The sequence below is a fragment of the Nerophis lumbriciformis genome, linkage group LG35, assembly GCF_033978685.3.
Source record: "Nerophis lumbriciformis linkage group LG35, RoL_Nlum_v2.1, whole genome shotgun sequence".
Classification (NCBI taxonomy): domain Eukaryota; kingdom Metazoa; phylum Chordata; class Actinopteri; order Syngnathiformes; family Syngnathidae; genus Nerophis; species Nerophis lumbriciformis.
In genome coordinates this window covers 16292487-16317500 of record NC_084582.2, presented here as the reverse complement: position 1 = coordinate 16317500, position 25014 = coordinate 16292487, and the positions used below count along the sequence as shown (strand labels likewise).

Below are 25014 nucleotides of genomic sequence, written 5' to 3'. Positions count from 1 at the left end.
AAGACAACTTCAGATAGTTTTCTTTGTTTAAAAATAGAAAAAGCACATTCTGAAAATGTATAAATCCTAATGTTGTTGTTGTTTATTTTTTTTACACGTACATGTTGCGGTTAATAGTATTCTATACCTTTATTTGTCGTTATTTGTACTTTCTGAATAAATTATGTGATAGTGTTCATCAGTCAACTCATTGGTGTTAATTTGCAATCTATCGAGATAAAAAAATAATATCAAAATCAAATTACAGTTTGCTCATTTTCCTTGACTGGTGCATGAACATCATGTGTTTTTTTTTTGTTTTTTGTTTTTTTTTACATATGTAGCATCATCTACAAAGATACAAAGAATTGCTATTGGGACATCTAGTGGACACATTTAGAACAGCGGTTTTTTTCATTCAAAAATGTTGACTAATTTTTATACTTAGCAAACTCATCCCGCGGATCAGGCCTGTTTGCGGGCCTGATCCGGCTGGCGGGCCGTACGTTTGACACCCCTGTTTTAAACTTTATTATTATCTGATCATGGAACAGTTATTATTTCATCATACATTCCAAACATTTATGTTAGAATAATGACTTAAACATCTGCTAGTCACCTTGACTTATGATTTCAAAGCAAGCTATTAATATGTACACAAAAAACATAATCATCAAATTATTATCTGTTCTGTATTTATATGTATTTAATGTTACAAGCGACGCTCTGGGGATAGTAATAACTTCAATGTAGCCCTCAATAAAAATAAGTTTGACACCCCAGACTTAGTTCAATTCATAAGGATTATATTTTACAGCTAATTAATTAAAACAAATTCAGTACCTCATAAAATATGACAAATGGTCACACAGTGGAATATTGGAAACTACAAATTCACGCTTAAATTAGAAAAATTAACTGAAAACCTTCCTCGTCTGAATTGAACTATGGAATAACGTTATTCAAATGTATAAAACAAACACATAAAGGCCACCTGATCGCTGTACCTATAAGAAAAGAAAATATAGTTGGTCTCCGCTTTGCAGTTTAACATAATATACAGTAACTTCTTCCACTGGGGACACTTTGTACGACGTGTTGGCGCGTGTCTGGGTGACTTTTTTGTGCATTCATCCAGAAGAACATTTGTGGTGTCACAGGTCACTGATGTTGCACCTGCTGAATATCCTCTTTTCCATAAAAATGGAAGCCTACAATTGTCCAAAAGGTTTTGGCGAAACTATCAGGTGTCAATATATGTTTTCTTTCCATTTTTACATTAAAAAATGCATTTACTGCATGCATGTCTTTTATTCTTTACCATTATCTAATAAGACAACACATATTATACTATCATATGTTTCAAACTGTCACAATTCCCACATGACAGTTTTGGACTTGGCCAATGTTTTTCTGGGCTTTATGTTTGTTTCTGTTTTAGTGCTCCTTCACCTCCTTGTTTTTAATTTCCTGTTGGAGTGCTGATTTGACTCACCTGTCTCTGGTAGCCAATCGGGATGCGTTATATGCCAGTCTTGTCCTCTAGACAGAGCTGCGTCATTTTTGTTTTACTTTGCATACTTTGTTTCCCAAGTCTGTTTGCCAGTGACGTGCAGTCACTAGAGGCAGGTGAGGCCACGCCTCACCTGCCTCATGGAAAGAAATTTTTTTTAAAAAGAAAACAATTTAATTAAATTGTTATATGTATCCAGTGATTATACTATAAAGTTATTTTCCATTTAACTTCACCAGTTTTAGATTATTTTTATTCAAAATCGCTGAATTTTCACATTTGCCGTTCAAATACTGAGAAGAGACGGTGCGGTGAACAGCAGCCAGTTGAGGCACGTCACTCAGTACCTCAACATGGATTCCGGACTCGGCTAACTGCTGGCCTGCTGTGCAGTGAGACTGTATAGCTATATGAACTATATTATACATTTCCATAGTTTAGTTAGCTGAGGTATATAATGTACAGTGTATTTTGTCAACAACTGTATGTGTGACGTATTTCTTGTGCTGAGTGATCATAAAACGGCTGCAAAAGACGCACTGGCTGAGGCTGCAGTAGCCCCACCTCCTGCACCCCCGCCGTGGAATTGTTATATCAACTAAAGCCCACACTTAAACTTTCCACATGCAAGATTGAATCTATTTAAAAAAGTTATTTCATAAGAAGCCAAAAAGTGCAAAAACAATAATGTTCGTGTTGGAGGAGTTGTGAATGACTGCAGGGCCACAACATTAGGTACACCTGCAGACCGCAGGTGTATCTAATTCACAACTCCTCCAACACGAACATTATTGTTTTTGCACTTTTTGGCTTCTTATTAAATAACTTTTGTAACCTATTTTCATGGGCTTTTCTCTTTGTGATGTTAAGTTCCTGTTATGCGCTGTTATACAGTATATGCCTTGAGCTCTTATTTTGAAGGCGCTAAGAGCGGAAGTGATGTCACGTTGCGGAGGTTTTTGAAAGAATGTAAATAAAGTGGTCCTCGTGTAAACTGGAGCCTCTGTGTTTGTTATTTTGTAGTTTCATACAGTATAGGCGACATTTATAAACCCTCGGTTACACTTTTTTAAATAGATTAAATCTTGCACGTGGAAAGTTTAAGTGAGGGCTTTAGTTGTGGACTTCATTTATAAGTAAAGGTAAGTCCATAATAACGTTTTTTTTAATTAAATGTGCTTTATTGTGTGCTACAGTTTGTATGTGTAAAGTTAAAGTTAAGTTAAAGTACCAATGATTGTCACACACACACTAGGTGTAATGAAATTTGTCGTCTGCATTTGACCCATCCCCTTGTTCACCCCCTGGGAGGTGAGGGGAGCAGTGGGCAGCAGCGGCGCCGCGCCCGGGAATCATTTTTGGTGATTTAACCCCCAATTCCAAGCCTTGATGCTGAGTGCCAAGCAGGGAAGAATGCTGGTATGAGCTTTTAAACATAACCCGTTAACTGCTGCCAATCAAATGGTGAATAAGATACTCTTTAGGGTTCATATGTTTGTAAATCTGACTGTGATGAAGTCAGCGCCTCACCAGCCATCAACCTCACCGCACGTCACTGCTGTTTGCCCTTTGTGTACTTGCCTGCTCCACATCTATGTTGGTTTTTTTTGGTCCTTAAAAAGAGGCCTCTTACCTGCATTTCGTCTGCCATCTCCGCATCACGGGGTGCAGACAAACACCAGACCATTGCAAGCATTGTTTTTGTTCAAATAAAATACTTGAATATCTGCATGACTTATGATTTATTATTTTACATTGTACGTAAAACGTATGTCAATCAAATGCATAGGCAACTGTGTAATGATATTATGAGGCGATTATACATCTATGTTCATATATATTCACTGTTACAAGTGGCCCTGTGAGATCCACATCACAGTCATGGCTCTGCCATGACTGTGATGTGGACCTCAATGAGGGGTACAGGGGGGTCACAGTTGACGTGTGCACAAGGAAACAAATTGTTTGATAAGTAATTTTGTTGTATATAATCAATGGAATGAAATACAAAACTTTGTTTTTGTTTTTTTAAAGATTGCATTATGATTTAGTTTAATGTTTACCATGTATGTCCTGTCTGGGAATGGATGTACTTGGTAATGATACTGAAGCCATTGTGCTACTATTTGGTTTGAGCATCAGAATCCTCTTGGTTGGATTTTTGCGATTCATATTGCCATGTGGTTAGCTGCTGCATGCTGTAAATCAGTGTCATATTGGCAAGAAGGCAGCCCCAGAAAGCCAATCAATCCGTGCGTGGGCACTCTAAAGGGACGAGCTTCACCATTAACGACCGTTTTCCGCCTTGCACTAGTGTTTGACTTGTCTCCATTCAATAGTGTAATATTATTTTTTTAAAGTTATAAAGTGCAGGGGACAAACAATGTATTTTGCTTTGATGACACAGTACTCTATCAGGAAAAGAAAAATAGTATTGCTTTGACACTTCTTTGGATGAAATAGCATCTTGAATGTGTCCTATCAATTTCAGCATGAAGGAATTTACACAGCAACTACTCATCTTGCCAATTTCTCAATTTCTATTAGTAACATCTATCCTTGTCGTTATTGTCGGAGGCAGATATTTACATATATCCGAATTTAAGTGTTACTTCTTTTATTTCATAATCATATTACAAAACAGCTAGTGTTTTTCTTCCAATTGTGGTCTTTTGGTTGTCTGCAAAAACTGTGTGCTTAACCTTGAGTGAGGAATGTAAGAAAGAGAGATAATGGGCATGTGTTTTGGCTGGAGGGACATGACTGCCAGGGTGGGAGGAAGAGAGACTTAAGAGGGGAGAGGGTTTTTCGGGGGGGGTAGACCATCTTGGCGGCGGGATTGAATGTTCTATGCTGGACTGGTCTCAATGTATTTGCAAAGCTTTGCAAATATATTACAAAATACCTATTCTGTCTCTGGTGGTTTTTCTACTCAGCTTTAAGTGTCGTAAAGAGCTTGGGAGCAACTTGTGACTTGAATTCCCTGGGAGGAACTGGTCCAAACGCAACAATTTGGGGGCTTCGTCCGGTGCGACACGCTGAGAATTGGACACCTCTTGCACTCTTCTGGACAGACTCACTAGTGGCCAAACATAAAACAAGGTAAGCAGAGCCTTTTTCTAAAATCTGCTTTAGGAGTCTGTCTTGAAGTATGTAAGTCAAACACTGTTTGTACCCCAGACACAGAGTGGACATTTTGATCAAGGTTTTTTATTTTCTACTGAAGCTCGATGAGGGTTGACACATAGCATTCAAGGATGCCAGTGTGTGGGCGGCATACGGCGGGGTGATGGTTGACAAAAAAGGTAAAAGACAATAATTTGAGTAAGGCTGCAGATTTTGTGAATGACAAAAACGTACAAATGTTTTTGATTTGGCAATCCACTATAATTTGAGTTCCAGTGAAGAGTTTTATAATAGCATGCTCATTTTTGAATTACATTTTAAAAACGCTGCACTGGCTTCAAACTGCAAAGGCCAACCGAAATAAAGAATCTGTCAGCCATGACGGAAGGTCTCATCTTTTTTACACGTGTTGAAATAATCATTTACACGCTACGCTCTAAATATACCTAAATGTCTTGACTGTCAAACCTGGATGAGATGAGATGCGTGGGTGAGATGTCTGTGAATACAAACAATGTTGATGGTCCATAAGTGGGCAGCCCATTAGGAAATTTGATGCGCAGCAGTGTATGCACATCCTCGTGTGTGTGTGTGTGTGTGTGTGTACTGTTCTGACATCACTGCTGCCGTCACTGCAGCCACCTCACAGTGACTCCCTTGTGAGTGAAAGCCTGACAACCTCCCACGCTTTCCCCATCAACTCCTGTGATCCTCCCACCTCTCGCTGTATCTCCTCCCTAACAGTTCTTGTCTTACTATTGTTGCCATTTTGATCCATTTTCACCTCCCTCAAAACCATCGTTGTTTACCCACCTTTGTTCTCCTTTCGCCTCCCTCCCTCATCTGCGGCGTGGGTCTTCCCTGTCCTCCGTCATGCTCTCCTGCACCCACCAATACTGTCTGCCCGTGTCTCTATGGAAACATTGAGTGGACAAGAGTGGCTCAGAGGTCTGTGAGACACCGATAGAGCCAAAAAAGATCACGCACTTCTTCGTTCTCGAGTGCGGCGGACCTTTGTGCACACAAGTGCGAGCCTACACTAGGGAGTAAATAGATTATGTGTAAAAGTACCAACCTGTTATCCCATGGGAGCCCCTGACGGCATGTTCCCTGTGCGCCCATGATATAATTAGTGGTGTGAAGTGGAAGGGAGTCAGCTGGGAGGGAGTCGCCTTATTTCATTGTACTGTTGGTCTGTTTCATTACTAGGTGGAAAACAACAGGAATCGACCCCTCCTCCTCACATGTACACGTTGTTGAGCCAGCTGTGCTGCGTTTCTGTTTCTCCAACACATCTAAACGACAGGTGATTTGCGACAAGAGGCCTCATACTGACACAGCTTCATGGCTTTGGGTCACACTCCATTGCACCGTCGGGATGTGACTGTTTGGCTTAAGTGGATCATTGCTGCATTAAAATCACAGGTAGGCATGAGCTAGACTAGTGTTTTTCAACCACTAGTGTGCCGTGAGATACAGTCTGGTGTGCCGTGGGAGATTATCTAATTTCACCGATTTGGGGTAAAAAATATTTTTTGCAAACCAGTAATTATAGTCTGTAAATGATGTGTTGTTGTTGAGTATTCGGTGCTGTCTAGAGCTCGGCAGAGTAACCGTGGAATACTCTTCCATATCAGTAGGTGGCAGCAGGTAGCTAATTGCTTTGTAGAAGTCGAAACAGCGGGAGGCAGCGTGGAGGTAAAAGAGTGTCTAATGCTTAAACCAAAAATAAACAAAAGTTGAGTGCCCCTAAGAAAAGGAATTGAAGCTTAGGGAAGGCTATGCAGAATGAAACTAAAACTGAACTGGCTACAAAGTAAACAAAAACAGAATGCTGGACGACAGCAAAGACTTACTGTGGAGCAAAGATGGCGTCCACAATGTAACATCCGAACATTACTTGACAATCAAAAATGTCCCCACGAAGAAGGATAAAAAGAAAGTGGATGAGGGAAATATCGCTCAAAGGAAGACCTGAAACTGCTCCGGGAAAATACCAAAAAAAGTGAAAAAGCCACCAAAACACTACACATTGGAAAACAGCAAAAAACTCAAAATAAGTCACGGCGTGATGTGACAGGTGGTGACAGTACACCTACTTTGAGACAAGAGCTATATTGATGCATGCTTGGTTATGGTTTAAAGTCATATCCAACAATTGAGACAACGACTTTTTACTGTCAACTGAGTTTCGTTGTTTAATGATTTCTGCTGGTGGTGTGCCTCCGGATTTTGTCAACACAAAAAATGTGCCTTGGCTCAAAAAAGGTTGAAAATCACTGAGCTAGACAATAAAAACTGAAGTATTGTTGATGGCAAATAACATAAAAACAAAGCAACTTTGGGATTGTTTTTTTGAAAAAAAATCTCTCAATTTGAAAGGTTTGTTGAGTACTCCCTTTATTAGAAAAAAGACATGAATGAACTACAACCAATGACTACATTAAAGAATACATCAAAACAGGCAGCAGTAACAGGGGTCAACAATTAAACACAAAACCTGTAACCTCCCCCAAGCTCAGTAAGATAAAGGCATTCCAAGGACGTCTCACATTTTTAGGCACTTGATTTCCCTGCACTACCATCTTTGGTCAGAGTTGTTGTTACCTTAAATTAGATTAAAAAAGGTTGAGCCTCTTCTGATATTGTAACAAATTGGATCGCGAGAAGAGATCACAGCAGTTATTTTACTGCTGCCAATGCTTGGAAATGACCCAAAGACGGTTTTCAGTCTGACCACCTCCGCAGAATAAACTTTTGCCTTAAATAAATCAAACTACGAAATGGTTCAGTATACTTCACGCAACGACAGAAAGGACTCTGGCACATTTTGTTACAATTTACCTGAAAACCATGGATTGTATTCACACACAACAGACAGCAACCAATATGCTGTACAGTCTATCAGAAAGGCATTGTTTTTGGCGTGGTGTACAACCAGTAGGATTACCGCTGAGTATTTTTAGGGAAATTCTTGCAAAAATATATAAATTTTCTATTCAATTAAAAGCCTTTGCTTAGTGTTATATATGTATATTTAGCTACTCATGCATTGTCTAAATTCCCGTACATTAAAATTCACGTGTGTGTCTGTAGTTGTGCATGCATGTACTTTGAATATAGCACTTTACACAATGGTAAACCCAATCTTGTATACTTCTTTAAGTAAATTTAAGTTACATTAAACTGTCTGAAGAACATAGTCACACAGGATTTGGCAGTGAGAGAATAGTCCCAGGTTATCCATGCACAATATTAACCACAGGCAAGGTCCACATTCCAAACAAACCCAGTAAGAACACCACAGTAAGAATATGAGGATACATAGGATTCCAAGGACATGGAAGTGCATTTAAGTGTGCATGAAGGAACCCATTTTTAGTGTCAGGGACACCACAGGTGCGCACAGCATTGTCGGGCACAATATCAAACTTTTTTTTTTTTTTTTCTTCTTTCTTGTCAGAATTTCAAGATGGAGTTTACCCATATAACCACCCACGACATGTCTATTTTAGGTCAAAAGTCAGATTTTTACCATTCTCCACAATTCTCTACAATTACCATTAATACAAGCATCATTGGGCAGCACGGTGGAAGAGGGGTTAGTGCGTCTGCCTCACAATACGAAGGTCCTGAGCAGTCCGGGGTTCAATCCCGGGCTCTGGATCTTTCTGTGTGGAGTTTGCATGTTCTCCCCGTGATTGCGTGGGTTCTCTCCAGGTACTCCGGCTTCCTCCCACCTCCAAAGACATGCACCTGGGGATAGGTTGATTGGCAACACTAAATTGGCCCTAGTATGTGAATGTGAGTGTGAATGTTGTCTGTCTATCTGTGTTGGCCCTGTGATGAGGTGGCGACTTGTCCAGGGTGTACCCCGCCTTCCGCCCGATTGTAGCTGAGATAGGCTCCAACACCCTCCGAAGGGATTAAGCGGTAGAAAATGGATGGGATGGACAAGCATCATTGCCTTTCGTTGTTTTTTTTTTGTTTTTTTTAATAATTACAAGTATGTTTGCATGACTTAAACAAGTCCGGTCTGTGTGTGCAGGTGTAACGGGTATGGTTGATAAAGGAGAGTTGATGCCCCTTGGGGTATGTAGTAGCTGCAGTAACTCGGTTCTGTTAAATAGGGGGCGCTGTGCTCGGCAAGATACGGGGCAGGTTGATAGAAGCATGTCACATGGTCTGTGTTGGGGATAATGTTCTGCTCCCCCAGAACTTTTAATGCCAGCACTGTGATCATGTTGAGAGTCTGTCTCCTCTCATGACCCATCAGACACACGGTGCTGTCGTCGACCACACGACGTAGAGTCATTAGGTACTGGTACTTGCTTCTCTCCTCACCGATGAAGTGATTCTTCAAGTAGGACAGGATCTTCCTTTGCTGCTCCTGCACATCAGGAAAATCAATAAAAAAGCGTGAGCACATGTAGCGCTCCAGTGTCTTTATTTGAGTCTCACTGGCTGGTCGATAGTCCCTAACCAGTAGGTTGCTGTATTTCAACAAGCCGCCACCTCGAATCTCCTCAGGATTCCTCGTAGCGATTAAGCGATAGCGCAGGTGGTCCATGGCGGCCTCAAAGTCACCATACATGCTCTCTGCCAGAACCTCGACAGCAGGAATGCAGTTTTCTGCCTGAGGAGCTGCGGTTTCTTCAGTCTTTTTCTGAATCCCATTGTTGTCAGACACAGCGCTGGATCCCTCCTCTGCATTTAGAGGGGTGGGTTCCCTCAGGTCACACTGAGAGTGAGTCAGTGCATGCGAGGTTGCACTGGAGATTGGAAAAGAGACGGTCTCTGGAAGCTGTGATGACAATGAAACAACATTCTGCTCCATTTCATCCTCTGGTTGAAGAACAGGGAATCCTTGCAATGTAATCTGTTGATCACTGTCTGTGTTTATCAAAGGTGCGTCTGATGATACCTGAAGTATAGGATCCTCTGGTTCCATTGGAGGAGTGAAGCAGAGAAGGGGAGGGCTGAGGGATGGAGAAGGAGGAGTTAGACAAAGAGGGGAAGGGTTGAGGCTGAGTATAGGAGGGGTGAGGTAAGGTGGTGAGCTGAGGCAGGACGAGGTAGGGCTGAAGCTCAGGGGTGGAGAGCTAAAACTGGTTACTGGGCTGACGGTGTGCAGCATTGAAGACAGGCAGTGGGAGGGAGGGTTTAAGCATGTCGGGGGGCTGATGCTTGGTGGGGAGGGAGTGAAGCAGGGTGGGGACAGACTGAGTACAGGAGGCTGGGGACAAGAATCAAGGGTATTGTAAGGAGGTATTGAGGTCTCTTGAGGGGTCTCATTTGACCCTACAAAGTTGGCCAGTAAATTTGTGTTCTCCTCTTCCTCTTTAGGTTCAGCTTCTGAGGTATATGTGGACTCTTGGACATTGGAACAGGACTCGTCTGTGTGTAAAACTAATGAGTCCAAGGTATTGGGAGAGTCAAACTGTGTCAGTGGCAGGGCAGAATCTGCATCGGAAGACTGCGTACGCTCGTCCATTTGTGATCTCTCATCCTGGCTTTGAATATGTGTCTCACACGAACCCTCTGAAATCAACTGAGAAGATGATAGCTCTTGAGGTAGTTCAAGGGTGGGATCAGGAGTGAAGTTGGAGTCCAGATTTGACGGAGGGTTACTGTCTGTGCTGCTTTCAGACCCATTGGCTTGTATGATCAAGATGGTGGCTTCTGTGTCGACAACAGGTGCGGACTCAATATTTAGATTTTCACTAAGTTCAAGTTGAGGGCCTGGGGAAGCGTTTGGATCTAGACAGGAAGCTGTTATGGTGTCACTCTCAGGAGCCAGGCCGGTGCAAAGAGTGGGGGGAACCTTTCTACACATCCTACGTGGTGGTTTAGGAGATGCCCGTTTGAGCACCACCATGTGAGAGAGTCTTTCTGAGGGCTTACAGGTCTTTTTGTCAAAAACAAGGTCAGGTGTTGCGGGTGTGTCCTGAGTGTCTATGGTGCTGTCAGGTGATCTTTCAATCTGCAGTGTCCTGTGTGAATCCTGTGTGTTGTTGTGTGAAGGTTTTGTGGCAGACGTGGAACAGAAACAGTCATCTCTCTGCATGCCGTCTGTATTGTCCTCTGATGTTAAAGTCTCTTCTAAAATGTCACTATTTTCTGTTTCATTTTTGATATTCGCTTCCAACTGCATCTCAATCTCAACTTCTATTTCATCTTCTAAATTAGTGTCTGCTCTCACTTGTAAAGATGTATCAACATTTGGTGTATACACGCATTGTGTTTCATTGTTGGTATCCTCATTTAAACGCTTAGGGACCTTTATTCTTTCAGACGGCTCTTTGTTGTCACAGTCCTCTATCGGCTCTGTCTGGACAGACTGTGGGTTTTTTTCCAGTTCAGTTTTCCCTGTGAGTTTGTCCTCTTCCACAATTGTTGTTGCACAGTTTAAATAGGTCATTTCTGATTGTTCCACGTTTGTCGGGCATTCTGTTAAGTCATCGATTTTTAGTTGCGTCTGAGTTTCAGTGCGCTCAGTGGTTTGTTTCTCTCTTGACATCATGTTTAAAGATGTGTTCGCCACAGGCTTTGGTTCACTAACGTTTGCTCTGTTCTGTTTTAACTCTGTGGTTGGTTTGTCTGTGTCATCTCCTTGCGGCATGGTGTATTTTGTCACTTTCAAACCATTTTCGCTCTGGGCATTCTTTGCACGCATCTCATCTCTCTGGTCTGCGTTGCCAAAGTGAGTTGCTTTTTCTATATTGGATACATCTTGGCTGGTGGATTTTTCTGTTTGTGCATCGCTGGTCTGTTTAAGCAGAAGCGCAGCGTCTTTAGTTTCCTCCGTTTGGTCCCTTAGAGTAACATCATTAAGTTTATGCTGTGACTCCTGCTGCATGTAGGACTCAAGAAGACGATCCAGAATGATTTGGAAGGAATCAACGCTGAACTCAAACTGCCTCCTCAGCACGCTTACGAATTTGAGCTCCAGGTTTTTGCCGCTGTTGTTTGACAGCGAGATGAGGCTCCAGCGGTCGTGCTCACTGAAGACCTTCACCATCTTCTGGACGTAGGCCTCTTTCATTGTGGCGCTGCTGATCCTCTCTCTGTTGACCCCTGATGGTAGGCAGTCCAGCAAGCAGCCCAGCACTGACTCTTTGATCACCTGTGGGAACAAACCAACAACATGACAGAAACTATAACTAATGACTGCAATACTGTCTGCTTTAGTACACTTTACCTGCCTGTATAATTCAGTTACAAATATTAATAACAATTCAACCTTCTTTTGAAATAATCTATAATTGAATTAGCTGAGGTTACAATTATCTCCCTGTCGAAAAGAAAGCACAAGAATCAATATTGCAGTCTGCCAGAGACACAAACAAGAAGTAAAATGAAATTGCAGGAGGGATTTTTACACAGACTTTTTTTCCTCTTCTGAACACAAAAACTTGGCGAAGTCATACCTGAAACTCTTCCTGACTGGGCAGCTCTACCCCAAAGATGATATCTAGGTCCTTGTAGCTCATTCTGTTGTCTTGGACCAGAACGTGGCTAGCTGTAGAGCCATTTAGACGCACATCTCTTACAGTGATTCCTTGCTTCTGCAAACTGGCCCGCACAGCGATGATGATGTCACGAGGGCGGAGCTCCAGTGTTGGGAAATTACCACGGCCGTGGATGGGGACGATGTCTGACAGAACTTGATGGAGAACTGCCACTTGCTCCGGCTTCAAGCTGTGGAACCGCTGGCTGGATTTGGTTTCCGACATGCTACTGCCCTAAAAAGAAGGAAAAGAGACAACACGAGAGTTTATTATCAATATTGATATTAACAAAACGTGCTGCGTGTTAATGGACTCTGACACTGACAAACAGACAGACACACATGCAAACACACATGAGTCCCTGCCAGTCGTCAAGTCACAGCTTGGCTGACAGCTTTTCTACAATCCTAATGTAACAAGCGATGCACGATGAAGGAAATTTTAACCAATACCAATAACTGATACTTTCCAGACCTTTGTAACCGAAAAACAATAACAATAACCAACATGCATATATATATATATATATATATATATATATATACATATATATATATATATATATACACTCTAACAAAAGATATACAAATCTATTGTACTGATAAGTATAATGCCAACTGATTCACTCTTCACTTAAATAACCCTAATTTGAGTACAAGTATACCTCTGACAATAATTCTTACCCATGTAAACAATTAGAATACTATATAGCATTGAGCAAAAAAATGTTGGAATTTATTGATGTTTAAATGTTTCAATAATTTCAATAATAGAAGACGTTTCGCTTCTCATCCTAGTAGGCTGATTCAGTTCATGCTCACAGACTTAGATTGATCAGATCTAGTCTTACACTTAGATTGGTCAGATCTAGTAGTCTAGGGGCATGAACCGATGAGGCCTATTTAACTGACAGGCGAAACGTCTTCTAAGACGAACCAAACAGTCCAGTTGTTATCGATTGAATGCCCTGAGAATACAATGACCTGGATCAATACGAAGAGCTATAGACATTTTGAATATAATTTCATAGAATGAAAAAAAACAACAACCTGTCCAAAACAACATACATAAATGAGGCCAATAGAATAACCCAATACGATTATGCATTGTCGCTAGCAACAACACAAAAATACATGTTACATCTCTTGTTGATTGACAAAAATCAAATTACATGTTTCCCTGAAAGTGATAAAGTAATAAAATAGTGAAATAAGTGCCGGCCCCTTAGAAAAGCATCATTCAATTGTAGAACATAAAGAAAACTGGGTTTAAATGACAAAGTGCATTTTTTCCACAAAGAAACCACACAAGCTAACTAAAAATGACCTGTGCCTCTAGATGAACCATGAAGTTAAACATAAACAACTTCTCATTTTGTCGTCAAATTCTTTCGGGGTATTTTCTTTCAAACTGTTGCCTCTTATTAAACACTTTCTCATCAGTCCTGTGGTTTTACGTTTGCTACGGTCGCCACTATTAATGCTAGGTCTCGGCTCAGCGGCACAGGCAGCTTCATACTGCTTCCATAAATCTTCACTGAAGTGAATTTCAAGGTGGCTTATCAGATTTGTTGCGTTGACACTCGTCCTAAACCCTCCCCAATACATTTTCACAGAACACGTTTTGCAAACTACGAGTGAATGTCTCCTTCTGACATGATAGTATATATCTGATAGTATATATTTGTATCATGAATCAATTTAAGTGGACCCCGACTTAAACAAGTTGAAAAACTTATTCGGGTGTTACCATTTAGTGGTCAATTGTACGGAATATGTACTTCACTGTGCAACCGACTAATACAAGTCTCAATCAATCAATCAATGCTAACTAAAGAAAGCCCACACCAGTGACTGCTGCGCCTTGATGGTTTTCTTTGTACACAGCATGCCGTTGCACGCGGTATAATGACATCACAAATATGGGACTATGCTGTAGGGGAGTGGAGGGGATGAAAAGCTCGGTGACATAACAAGCCAAGACCAACGACATACATTGACATGATAAACCTTTATTACTATATGCTTGTTTTATCAGTTGCTTTTTCATTATCGGAGTGATCTATGTGACGTCATAATTACCATTATCGGTCGATAATTATCGGCCACCGATAATATCGTGCATCCCTAAATGTAACTGGTGCGTTGACAAGCCAACACATGGAGCCAACAAATAAGCTGCATATGATATTTGCATAAATAGCCCTCTCCAGTGCAACCCGATCGCAACAAATTTAGTGTTTCACTGGGATCACGTGAACTGTAATGCATAATACACTCTGCCAGACTCCAATGAAATAGAGTGTATTAACACTCCCTCTCAGTTTGAAATATTATATGGATGAAGCTATGAGCCACATCTCAGGATATACCAAGATGAAAACCAATACTAATACCAACTAATATGAATGTGCCATGGTTCAGACAGCTTAAAATGATGTCTGTTGAATATTTCCACCAGCGATACAAGGGTTAAACTGAATGAGTCATCGCCAGCAGACTTCATTAATCACACCAACGTCACTAATTAAGAACACACATCTGTTTTTGTGTCCGTATGCATGCAGCACGTGCATATTTTACTGACAATAACTCTGGCACGCATCCATCCATGCGTGTGAGTCTGCTCATGAAAGCTTTTCCATTACACTTTTGGAATATGGATCAAAATCTGCAAGGGCAGAATTTTATATCATATTTTTGATTTTGTTTATTTTCCGGTGTACATTTTTGCAGGCAGTTAGTCTCAACTTCTGCTCTCATTTTTGACAAATTATCTCATTTTTCAGGAAGCCAAATCACATTGAATTCTCTTTCATGGGACACTGTGTGTATTTTTGGGCACATGTCAAAGTGTTTTGGTGAACAAGTGCTTGAGTTTGACTGGTAGAAAGTGCTCCGTAGCAAGCCATTGTGATTTATTGTTTGCTTTAATCAATGCTTGTCACTCACTGACTGCTGCTGAATGCTATGATTTGTCAATACACTCAGGGAAATATTGGGATACTAATGAACAATGATGGGTTTTGTTCCTCTGCAGCAATTTATCAAGAATTGAGTCGGTAATAACCACCAACAATTTACAACAGGCAGCCTTCATAATGCTTTCATTCCATCTACCACTTTCAGCACACATGAATCATCCTTCTACTCATGTACACAAACAGTACTTTATGTAGCTACAGCAACGTTATACAATAGATTTTCTCATTCAGAGGAAAAATATATGCTTACCTGGGAGCAAAAAAAAAAAAAAACTTCAGTCAGGGAAAACAGAAATCTTCTAAAAATGTTGCACAGTCTTAGCAATAGGAGTTACAGAAACAACAAACACAGAGCATATGGAACCTCTAGGATGTTGACACTGACCATAAAAAAACGATACAACTGTGTTTGGAAGGCAGAGACACTGCAGGACAGCTATCCAGCTGGCCCCTGTATCCCGTCCTCCCCTCCCCTCCCCTTTCACACTCTTCTGCAAACTTGCAGCCCGAGTGACTCATCCAGGCGTATCAGCTTTGCTCGCACATAACGCTCAGCTTTGGTACACACACAGGATCTAAAACAAACAAAAAGCGCTGATATCCTCTCCGTGTAACCAGGCTGTTGCCAAAGTGGTCCAGATCTGTAAGTTACAGTGCGATGAGGTTTTAGTAAAGGGGCTATTATTTGTTGATATCAAGTATGTCGTGGTGTACTGTCTTTTGTGTCGAATTGCCGGGCAGGGCACTGAAACGGACTAATGGGGAGGGTATAAAAGCCAAAAAGAAGGGGATACTATAAATCAACATTTAATAATCCAAAACACAATCCAAGTAGTTTCTATTAGTAAGTTTCACAAGTCATTATTTGAAAGTATAAGTGGAGTTTTCCATAGTTCAACCCTGCCATTCATGTTAGCCTTGATACTAAATATTATCAGTGAAATGTGGGTAACACTTTAGTATGGGGAACATATTCTAAGTAACACAGACTTAATTTAGAGTTGTTTGGACACTAGGGGAACCTATAAGGATTAGGGTTACTAATAAGCAATAATTATGAGGTTATTGAGGGAAGACTCTTAGTTAATGGCTTACTGGTTGTATAATAAGGCCATGCAGAATAAGTTAATAATAATTAATTAAAAGAGCAAATATGTTACTAATTTGCATGTTAATAAGCAACTAATTAATGGTGAATATGTTCCCCATACTAAAGTGTTACCGACATTTGAAATAACAGTCATTATAACGATTGGTTCAGATTACCTCCACAATAAAGCAGAACATGTACACAGCGGAAAGTGAATGAGCCAACTTGACAAAAAGCACACCGGTCTTACCTGTTGCTGAGGCAGCGCGGCTGGCTGTCTCCTACGGTCTCGCAGCGGGATCGAACCAACCGGCACCACCACCGTGATTCACGTGTTGGGATGCTGTGACGGCGTCGTGGTTCTGTTACGTGGACGTCCACACCCGCACTGCTGCTGCTCTTCTGTCCCTGATAAGACATGTGATGGTTCAGGAGCTGTCCAGCAGGAGCGTGGTGCTGAAATGAAGACTCCACTCCGGTCACCCACCCCACCGCTCTTGTTTTCTTCTACGCTCGCCCGGAGCGTAACGCAGTTTCCATGGCGACCTGCCGTCATTCACTTATGATTTTGCGTGCGTGTCTGTGTGTGTGTGTGTGTACATCATAATAAGGGTGTGTGTGTGTCAGTATGTGTGACGAAGGCTGTGAGAGTGCTCCGAGGTCAAATAGGCGTTACCAAAAATGTCAGAATCGTTACAGAACCAGCATGGCGGGTAAAGTTTGTTGCGTGGGACTAGCCTATAAGAGAACTAGATAGTTAGTTTGTACACTAATTTAAACTAAAACCCTCCCTCGCCCGCACAAACACACGCACATTGTATCCGGTGTCCACGCCGGGTATAAGGAGCTATGAGTCATCCATGCTGCTCCCTCCTTGACCCAGCCTTAATCCCACCCCTCCTTCCCCTACTCCCTTCCACCACAATATAGTCTTTAATAACAATAATGGTTTTTATTTGTCACTCACCCAGACTCATAATGGGTGTGTGTGTGTGTGCAAAATATGTTTCATTCTCCGTGCGTCACACAAACTCAAGTGAGGAAAAACACACGACACACACGTTAAGATGAATGGCGTGGAGCTTTTTTTTGGGGGGGGGTATGTCAAATTACTCCTTCCACAAAACAGCCTAAATGACGTCACTAGACCTACCGATACTGGGTACGCACTATTTTTAGCCCGCGCTGAACTTGTTGGCTTCGGACACGCGCGCTTGTCTACTTGGAGAACAGTCGTGACGTAGGAGGCGCGGTCACGCGATGCTAAAATCGTGACGGCGGCTGTCTTCGAAGATGACGACTCCGTCGAGAGCGTACACTTGCCCTTCCTCCTTTCGACGTGTGGGCGCCTACGTTTTGAAATGACCCACATGTATTTAAAGACTTACAAATGACAGTTATTACCGTGAGTAAATCATTTTTGCAAACCGTTTAAAAGAGATTTCATCAGCTCTATTAAATAGTAAATCGAGAAATAAGCACTGCAGCCATTTTTTATTTTATTTTGAAGCTAAAGCGGAAGTACACTTGCTTGTATCATCTTGGCTCGTACAAAGGTGGTAAATTAATACACTGGAAATAATGCGTGGTAGTCGGCGCTGGTGCATTCGTCCGAGATGAACTCGCTTGTGTAAGACACGTTTTTCACTCTTTCACTCACTTATCGTTTCTATATGTAGACTATACTGTATATGTTTACAAGGTAACGTGTGTGATGTCGCCACACGCAGTATTACCCAGCCCAGTTCCTTTTTTTTTTTGGCGGGTTAACAAACTGAGCAGCACTTTCCCCCCTTTTTTTTTACTTTTCAAAACGACCGTTCCATCTTTATTTGTTTAACCACAAATCTAATAATGCTCTATTTTACCGACACTGTCAAATAGGTATGCATTTTTACAGGACGTGTATTAATCGTGGCTCGACTAAACTCGACTCCTTAGCAAGATGAATGAGAATTAAGTAAAAAGTGACACCAAGTGGACAAATGTGAACATGACACTGAATACAGTTCAATACAAATCCATCCATCCATCCATTTTCTACAGCTTGTCCCTTTCGGGGTCGTGGGGGGTCGCTGGAGAGTCACAGTTAGGAAATTAAATGACTGAAACCAAAAGTGTTTTGAGTAATGTACAGTACAGGCCATAACGATCTATGTAAACATGAATAATTGGTTATAGCCTCGTCAAAAGTCCCCATTTTAGTAAAGTAAAAAGCTGCACACTTTGAAGACACAATAATGTATATATATATATACAGTATATATATATATATATATATATATATATTCAAAGGCAAAATTAAAGTATTGCTAGAAACGTAATTTTATATGGGACTTTATTGTATTATATGTATAGTACATGTTCCAAAAAGACAAAAAGCATAAAACACAGTATATTTAAATACTAAATGTAAAAAAGGGAATACATATTCAAAATAATCTAGTTTGGTTACGCCATCATGAGCGCAACACAAGGTTGTAAAAGTTTCAACTACAATTCTAAATAAGATGTCAAAAGCAAACTGAAATCAAATACACACAGCTTAAAGATTGATCAATACCTATTTATGATGATTTATCAAAATATAAAAGAAATATACCTGAACAGAACGCCAAGTTTTTGGGGCATTTTTATGCTATTTCCAAGCATCTCCTTTCTATTATCGTTGATTTTAAATGGTCAAACTAATGCATATTATATATGCATGCCCTGGTAAACAAAAAAAAGTCATATTTATTTTGATTGTTACATTTTGAAGTACATTTGTGCAGGTGGGTGTGAATGTACCCATTCATAGAGCTGTACACAGATATATATATATATATATTAGGGCTGCAGCTAACGATTATTTTTCTATCGATTAATCTATAGATTATTTTTTCGATTAATCGGTTAATCTATAGATTATTTTTTTCGATTAATCTATAGATTATTTTTCCTTTTACCGATTTTTTTTTTTAATTTAAAATGAAGAGGAAAAAAATAAATGTAGGCCAGTTTTTTCAAAAGGCATGGCTTTTATTTACAAAAAATAAGTATGGCCACTCAGTCAACATTGACAACAACATGACAAAATATTCTGTAACAATGTAAACATTTAAAACTTTTAACATTTAACAAAATTAAAAGTAGCTTATTTGCTTTTTAATGTGCAAATATAAAAGTAAACATCCAGTGCAAATCTTAATATTCTGGAATAGTATAAGCATTTCAAAAGTAAAAGTATTGCTTATTTTGCTTTAAAATGTGCAAAAATAAAGATAAACATCCAATACAAAAAAGTGCAAAACGGAAATATTCTGTAACAAGTGTAAACATTTCAACAAAAGTAAAAGTATTGCTTATTTGCTAAAATGTGCAAAAATAAAGCTAAACATCCAATACAAAAAAGTGTACAGTGTAAACATTTCAACAAAAGTAAAAGTATTGCTTATTTTGCTTAATAACACAACAATGATAGTATGATTAAAGTGAAAGTTAATTGTTCGTTTGTACATAGTATATGTAACTGTTAATGTTGTAAAAGGTATTTGCACAACTAATTAACGTTAGCGTTTGTGACACGTCTTGTGCCGTGGGGTTCTTTCAGGACCGACAGACTGAACGCCAGACGGCTTTGCCAGGTTTACAATCTTTTAATTTTACACAAAGTCTTTTCTCTTCCAACTGCGCGGATCGCGCACCTGGGCACGATTGCGGCGTCGCTCCCGGCGCGCCCCGCCTCGCCGCTCGCTCGCCGCCGCCGCCTCTCCAAAGCGTTAAAGAGGAGCGCGTCTTTGTAAACACTGAACAGGCACGCCAAACACGCCTCTCAGAGCGAAACGGTGCTTTAGTTTATGAATTTACAACGCAGATACAAATGACACATTCATGTTTTTGTGTAATAATGACAACGTATACGCACGCGGACGATTGACTTGTTGATGGTGATGGCAAGAACGCTGTCGGGGGTTTTCTTTTCAAATGTTCGTTCATAGCCGTTGTGCTGCTATGATAGGCCATTTCCGCTCGACACAGTGTGCATACAACAACATTATTAGGCCGTTTATTGAAATACTCCCACACTTTTGACGACTTTTGGCGTGCTTTTTTCCCCTCGCTCGCATCGTCTGCTTTGCGCTCCGCCATGACAGTAAAGTAGAGTGACGTAAATATGCGACGCGCCGACGCACAAAAACGGCGTCGACGTATTTACGTAACCGATGACGTCGACTATGTCGACGCGTCGTTTCAGCCTTAATATATATATATATATATATATATATATATATATATATATATATATATATATATATATATATCCGTTATACAGTGCTCAATACCAGGGTAGAGCGGAATATACGTCAGGTCAGAAAAAATACAGAGGCTATATCATCCCTACAAGCCTGTTTCGCAGGTTTTTCTGCTTGTCAGGGGATTTTATCAAATCCCCTGACGAGCAAATATTAAACTGATTTTCAACTTGGCTAACGGCTCTTTGATTTGTAAAATAGCTGCCCATCTCTTTAATGCCACTACACATGTCAAAATAAAAGCATTGATGTACACACAATTACACTCCACACAATGTCACTTGCGCATGTCAAAATAAAGGCATACACAAAATGCACTTTAGAAAATGAAGGGCAGAACAATTGCTTTATAGAAAACTGTTTCAAATTGTCAAGTATTTATGATCACCAAGCCACAGCATGTTTTTGTGCGGGAATTTAAATTGCAGTATTGGCTGCCGAGAGGTATTTATTAACTACATTCAAAAATGAACATTGGCCATGCCATATTTTATAAAATCCCCTGATGAGCAGGGAAACCTGCGAAACAGGCTTGTAGGGATGATATAGCCTCTGTGATTTTTCTGACCTAACAGTACAGGCCAAAAGTTTGGACACACCTTCTTATTCACTGCATTCTCTTTATTTTCATGACTTTTTACATTGTAGATTGTCACTGAAGGCATCAAAACTATGAATGAACACATGTGGAGTTATGTACTTAACAAAAAAAAGGTGAAATAACTGAAAACATGTTTTATATTGTAGTTTCTGCAAAAAAGCCACCCTTTGCTCTGATTACTGGTTCGCACACTCTTGGCATTCTCTCGACGAGCTATAAGAGATAGTCACCTGACATGGTTTTCACTTCACAGGTGTCATATAGTTTTGATGCCTTCAGTGACAATCTACAATGTAAATAGTCATGAAAATACATAAAATGCATGGAAATGACAAGGTGTGTCCAAACTTTTGGCCTGTACTGTATATGTGGTTGTACAGAGTGAATGTATAAAAAAAACAAAAGTTAGTATTTCACAAAAAAAAGAGTTCACTCTTCACATTTAAGCTGGAATGTTGTTATTTATTTTCAATGGTGCTTTAGATATGAAACTTAGATTTAACTTACAGTGTACAACTTATATAGCACTATACATTCACTAAAAATAAGTAAACAAACAGCCATGAAATTGCTGGTAACACACGTGAGTGTACAACATTAAGATCGTGCCAGTATTTCATGTTAGCCCCATTGTTATCAAACACTGCCTCCCGAGACATTTCATTCACTTCTTAAGATAGTTTTTTGTGACTATGTTGTATACATGTAAGTTGAAGTTTAATCAGAATGACATGTTTGTTACAGGTATGAAAAGTTTAATGGTTTGATCGTATTTCTTGTACTATGTTGCGCACCAACCTGTCTCTTCATTAAGGTACATCTACATAAACTGTACGATTTAATACATTATTGTTTTAGATTAGTAAAACACTTTGATTGGTTGCTTCGATTAATCGCTTAATGAGTGGACTTAATACAAATTGATAAAATCCGTAACTCGTGGAGTGCAAATATAAGAATCAAGGTGATGGCAAGCAGAAAAATGTCTTTTTATTTCAACTATTTTTCCTTAAGTATGCATTGAGGCTATAAAGTGTGTTTTATCCGATTACTCGATTATTCAAATAAACTAATTAAATCTTACCATTTCAAGAAATGTGCTGACCTTCAGTCTGTGTTAGACGATTTCGCAAAGTTAAATGGTAAATGGGTTGTACTTGTATAGCGCTTTTCTACCTTCAAGGTACTCAAAGCGCTTTGACACTATTTCCACATTCACCCATTCATACACTCATTCACACACTAATGGCGGGAGCTGCCATGCAAGGCCCGAACCACGACCCATCAGGAGCAAGGGTGAAGTGTCTTGCTCAAGGACACAGCGGACGTGACGAGGTTGGTAGAAGGTGGGGATCGAACCAGGAACCCTCAGGTTGCTGGCACGGCCACTGTCCCAACTGCGCAAAGCCGTCCCCCAAAGTTTCAGTTGTCTTAGTTGCATTGCATGAAAACTATGTTATTTTTCCCCAAATATTCTTAAAATGGGGACAGTACAGTGGAATAGCGGCTAGTGGTGCGGTTCGTGGTCTTGCCTAAAAATAGGGAAGTCTTGGGTTTGATTCCTGGGCTCGGGGTCTTTCTGTGTGGACTTTGCATGTTTTCCCTGTGACTGTGTGGGTTCCCTCCGGGTACTCCAGCTTCCTCCTACCTCCAAAGCCATGCACCTGGGGATAGGTTGATCGGCAACACTAAACTGGCCCTAATGTGAATGTGAGTGTGAATGTTGTCTGTCTATCTGCGTTGGCCCTGCGATGAGGTGGAAACTCGGCGACTCGGGCAGAAGACAGGGTACACCCTGCGTCTGACCCCGAAAGAGACAAGCGGTAGAAAATGGATTGATGGATGCTTCAAACGACTCTGTAGCATTGGCGGCAAACTTGCATACGTCACGCAAAATTGTCAATTATACTCAAATACATTCCTCTTTCAGATTTTGCACAGTCCCATATGTTGCACAGTCCCATACGCTCTGAACTTCTGAACCAAGTCGTAAATTATACTTTTTGATGAAAATTTAATTTAACATATTTATTCAAAGATTTGTGGGCTCTTTTCTTTTGGTCGCACTGTATCTATCTAGCTACAGTTTACTGTTCTGTATTGAATTGCTTGACTAAGGAGGAGTCTACCTATATTTGTTTCAGAAAGCAGACTATTTACAATGCTCAGTTACTTACATAAATATAATATAGACAAAAGTATTTGCCTACATGGGCTCTGTACATGCAGTAATTGAAAATGTAAGAACGTTTAGTTACCAGCTATTGCAGACTTTCTACAATATGTTATCTTATATTTGTTATATTTTGGGCCATTTATCCTAAAAAAAAAACCTTTACAAGCTCAGTGATTACTGACTTTAGACCTAAAAGAGGGCCAGCTGGCTCACAGCCTTTGTTTTAGTTCATCCCAAAGGTACAAACCCCGTTTCCATATGAGTTGGGAAATTGTCTTAGATGTAAATATAAACGGAATACAATGATTTGCAAATCATTTTCAACTCATATTCAGTTGAATATGCTACAAAGACAACGTATTTGATGTTCCAACTGATAAACATTTTTTTTTTTGCAAATAATCATTAACTTTAGAATTTGATGCCAGCAACACGTGACAAAGAAGTTGGGAAAGGTGGCAATAAATACTGATAAAGTTGAGGAATGCTCATCAAACACTTATTTGGAACATCCCACAGGTGAACAGGCAAATTGGGAACAGGTGGGTGCCATGATTGGGTATAAAAGTAGATTCCATGAAATGCTCAATCATTCACAAACAAGGATGGGGCGAGGGTCACCACTTTGTCAACAAATGCGTGAGCAAATTGTTGAACAGTTTAAGAAAAACCTTTCTCAAGCAGCTATTGCAAGGAATTTAGGGATTTCACCATCTACGGTCCGTAATATCATCAAAGGGTTCAGAGAATCTGGAGAAATCACTGCACGTAAGCAGCTAAGCCCGTGACCTTCGATCCCTCAGGCTGTACTGCATCAACAAGCGGCATCAGTGTGTAAAAGATATCACCACATGGGCTCAGGAACACTTCAGAAACCCACTGTCAGTAACTACAGTTGGTCACTACATCTGTAAGTGCAAGTTAAAACTTTCCTATGCAAGGCGAAAACCGTTTATCAACAACACCCAGAAACGCCGTTGGCTTCGCTGGGCCTGAGCTCATCTAAGATGGACTGATACAAAGTGGAAAAGTGTTCTGTGGTCTGACGAGTCCACATTTCAAATTATTTTTGGAAACTGTGGACGTCGTGTCCCCCGGACCAAAGAGGAAAAGAACCATCCGGATGGTTATAGGCGCAAAGTTGAAAAGCCAGCATCTGTGATGGTATGAGGGTGTATTAGTGCCCAAGACATGGGTAACTTACACATCTGTGAAGGCACCATTGCTGAAAGGTACATAAAGGTTTTGGAGCAACATATGTTGCCATCCAAGCAACGTTACCATGGACGCCCCTGCTTATTTCAGCAATCAATGCCAATGTCTTTGTAGTGCATTCAATTGAATATGAGTTGAAAATGATTTTTAAATCATTGTATTCCGTTTATATGTACATCTAACACAATTTCCCAACTCATATGGAAACGGGGTTTGTATTTGATAGGCTCGAGGTTATGGTTTTGTGCACGTTCTTCTGCACCAAACTCATCCAAACATTTGCGATATAGAGCACAGAAACTGTGTGAGAACTGTGCCCACAAAGTTGGAAGCATCTCCCTATTGATTGAGAAGTGTGTCTGAGTACTTTGTCTTCTCTATACTGTATCGGTTTATTTTTTAAAGTAGCGCTTTTTGCCATTTGCTTGATTATAATTTTTGCTTGGCACTTTTTCAATAATCCGGGTTCCACCTGAATCTTCCCTTTTCCATTCGACCCCTACCCCCTCTTCCCCTCTGTCAACA

The 25014-nt window shown here is 40.4% G+C and overlaps 1 protein-coding gene and 1 long non-coding RNA gene across 2 annotated transcripts in view; one reads left to right on the top strand and one right to left on the bottom strand.

Annotated features, from left to right (window-relative positions):
• Positions 1 to 6849: 6849 nt before the first annotated feature.
• tent5d (terminal nucleotidyltransferase 5D) lies at positions 6850 to 16786 on the bottom strand. The gene is made up of 4 exons (XM_061927685.2): positions 16690 to 16786; positions 16453 to 16610; positions 12049 to 12363; positions 6850 to 11744 (listed from the first exon to the last, which is right to left on the bottom strand). The coding sequence occupies exons 3-4, from the start codon at positions 12352 to 12354 to the stop codon at positions 8640 to 8642; spliced, it is 3411 nt and encodes a 1136-aa protein (XP_061783669.2). The 5' UTR covers positions 12355 to 12363; positions 16453 to 16610; positions 16690 to 16786; the 3' UTR covers positions 6850 to 8639.
• Positions 16787 to 17637: 851 nt separating this feature from the next.
• Positions 17638 to 25014, top strand: part of LOC133575256 (uncharacterized) — a 49374-nt gene continuing 41997 nt past the window's right edge. The window contains exon 1 of the long non-coding RNA XR_009811475.2: positions 17638 to 17832. This is a non-coding gene — a long non-coding RNA (uncharacterized lncRNA). The remainder of the gene's footprint in view (positions 17833 to 25014) is intronic.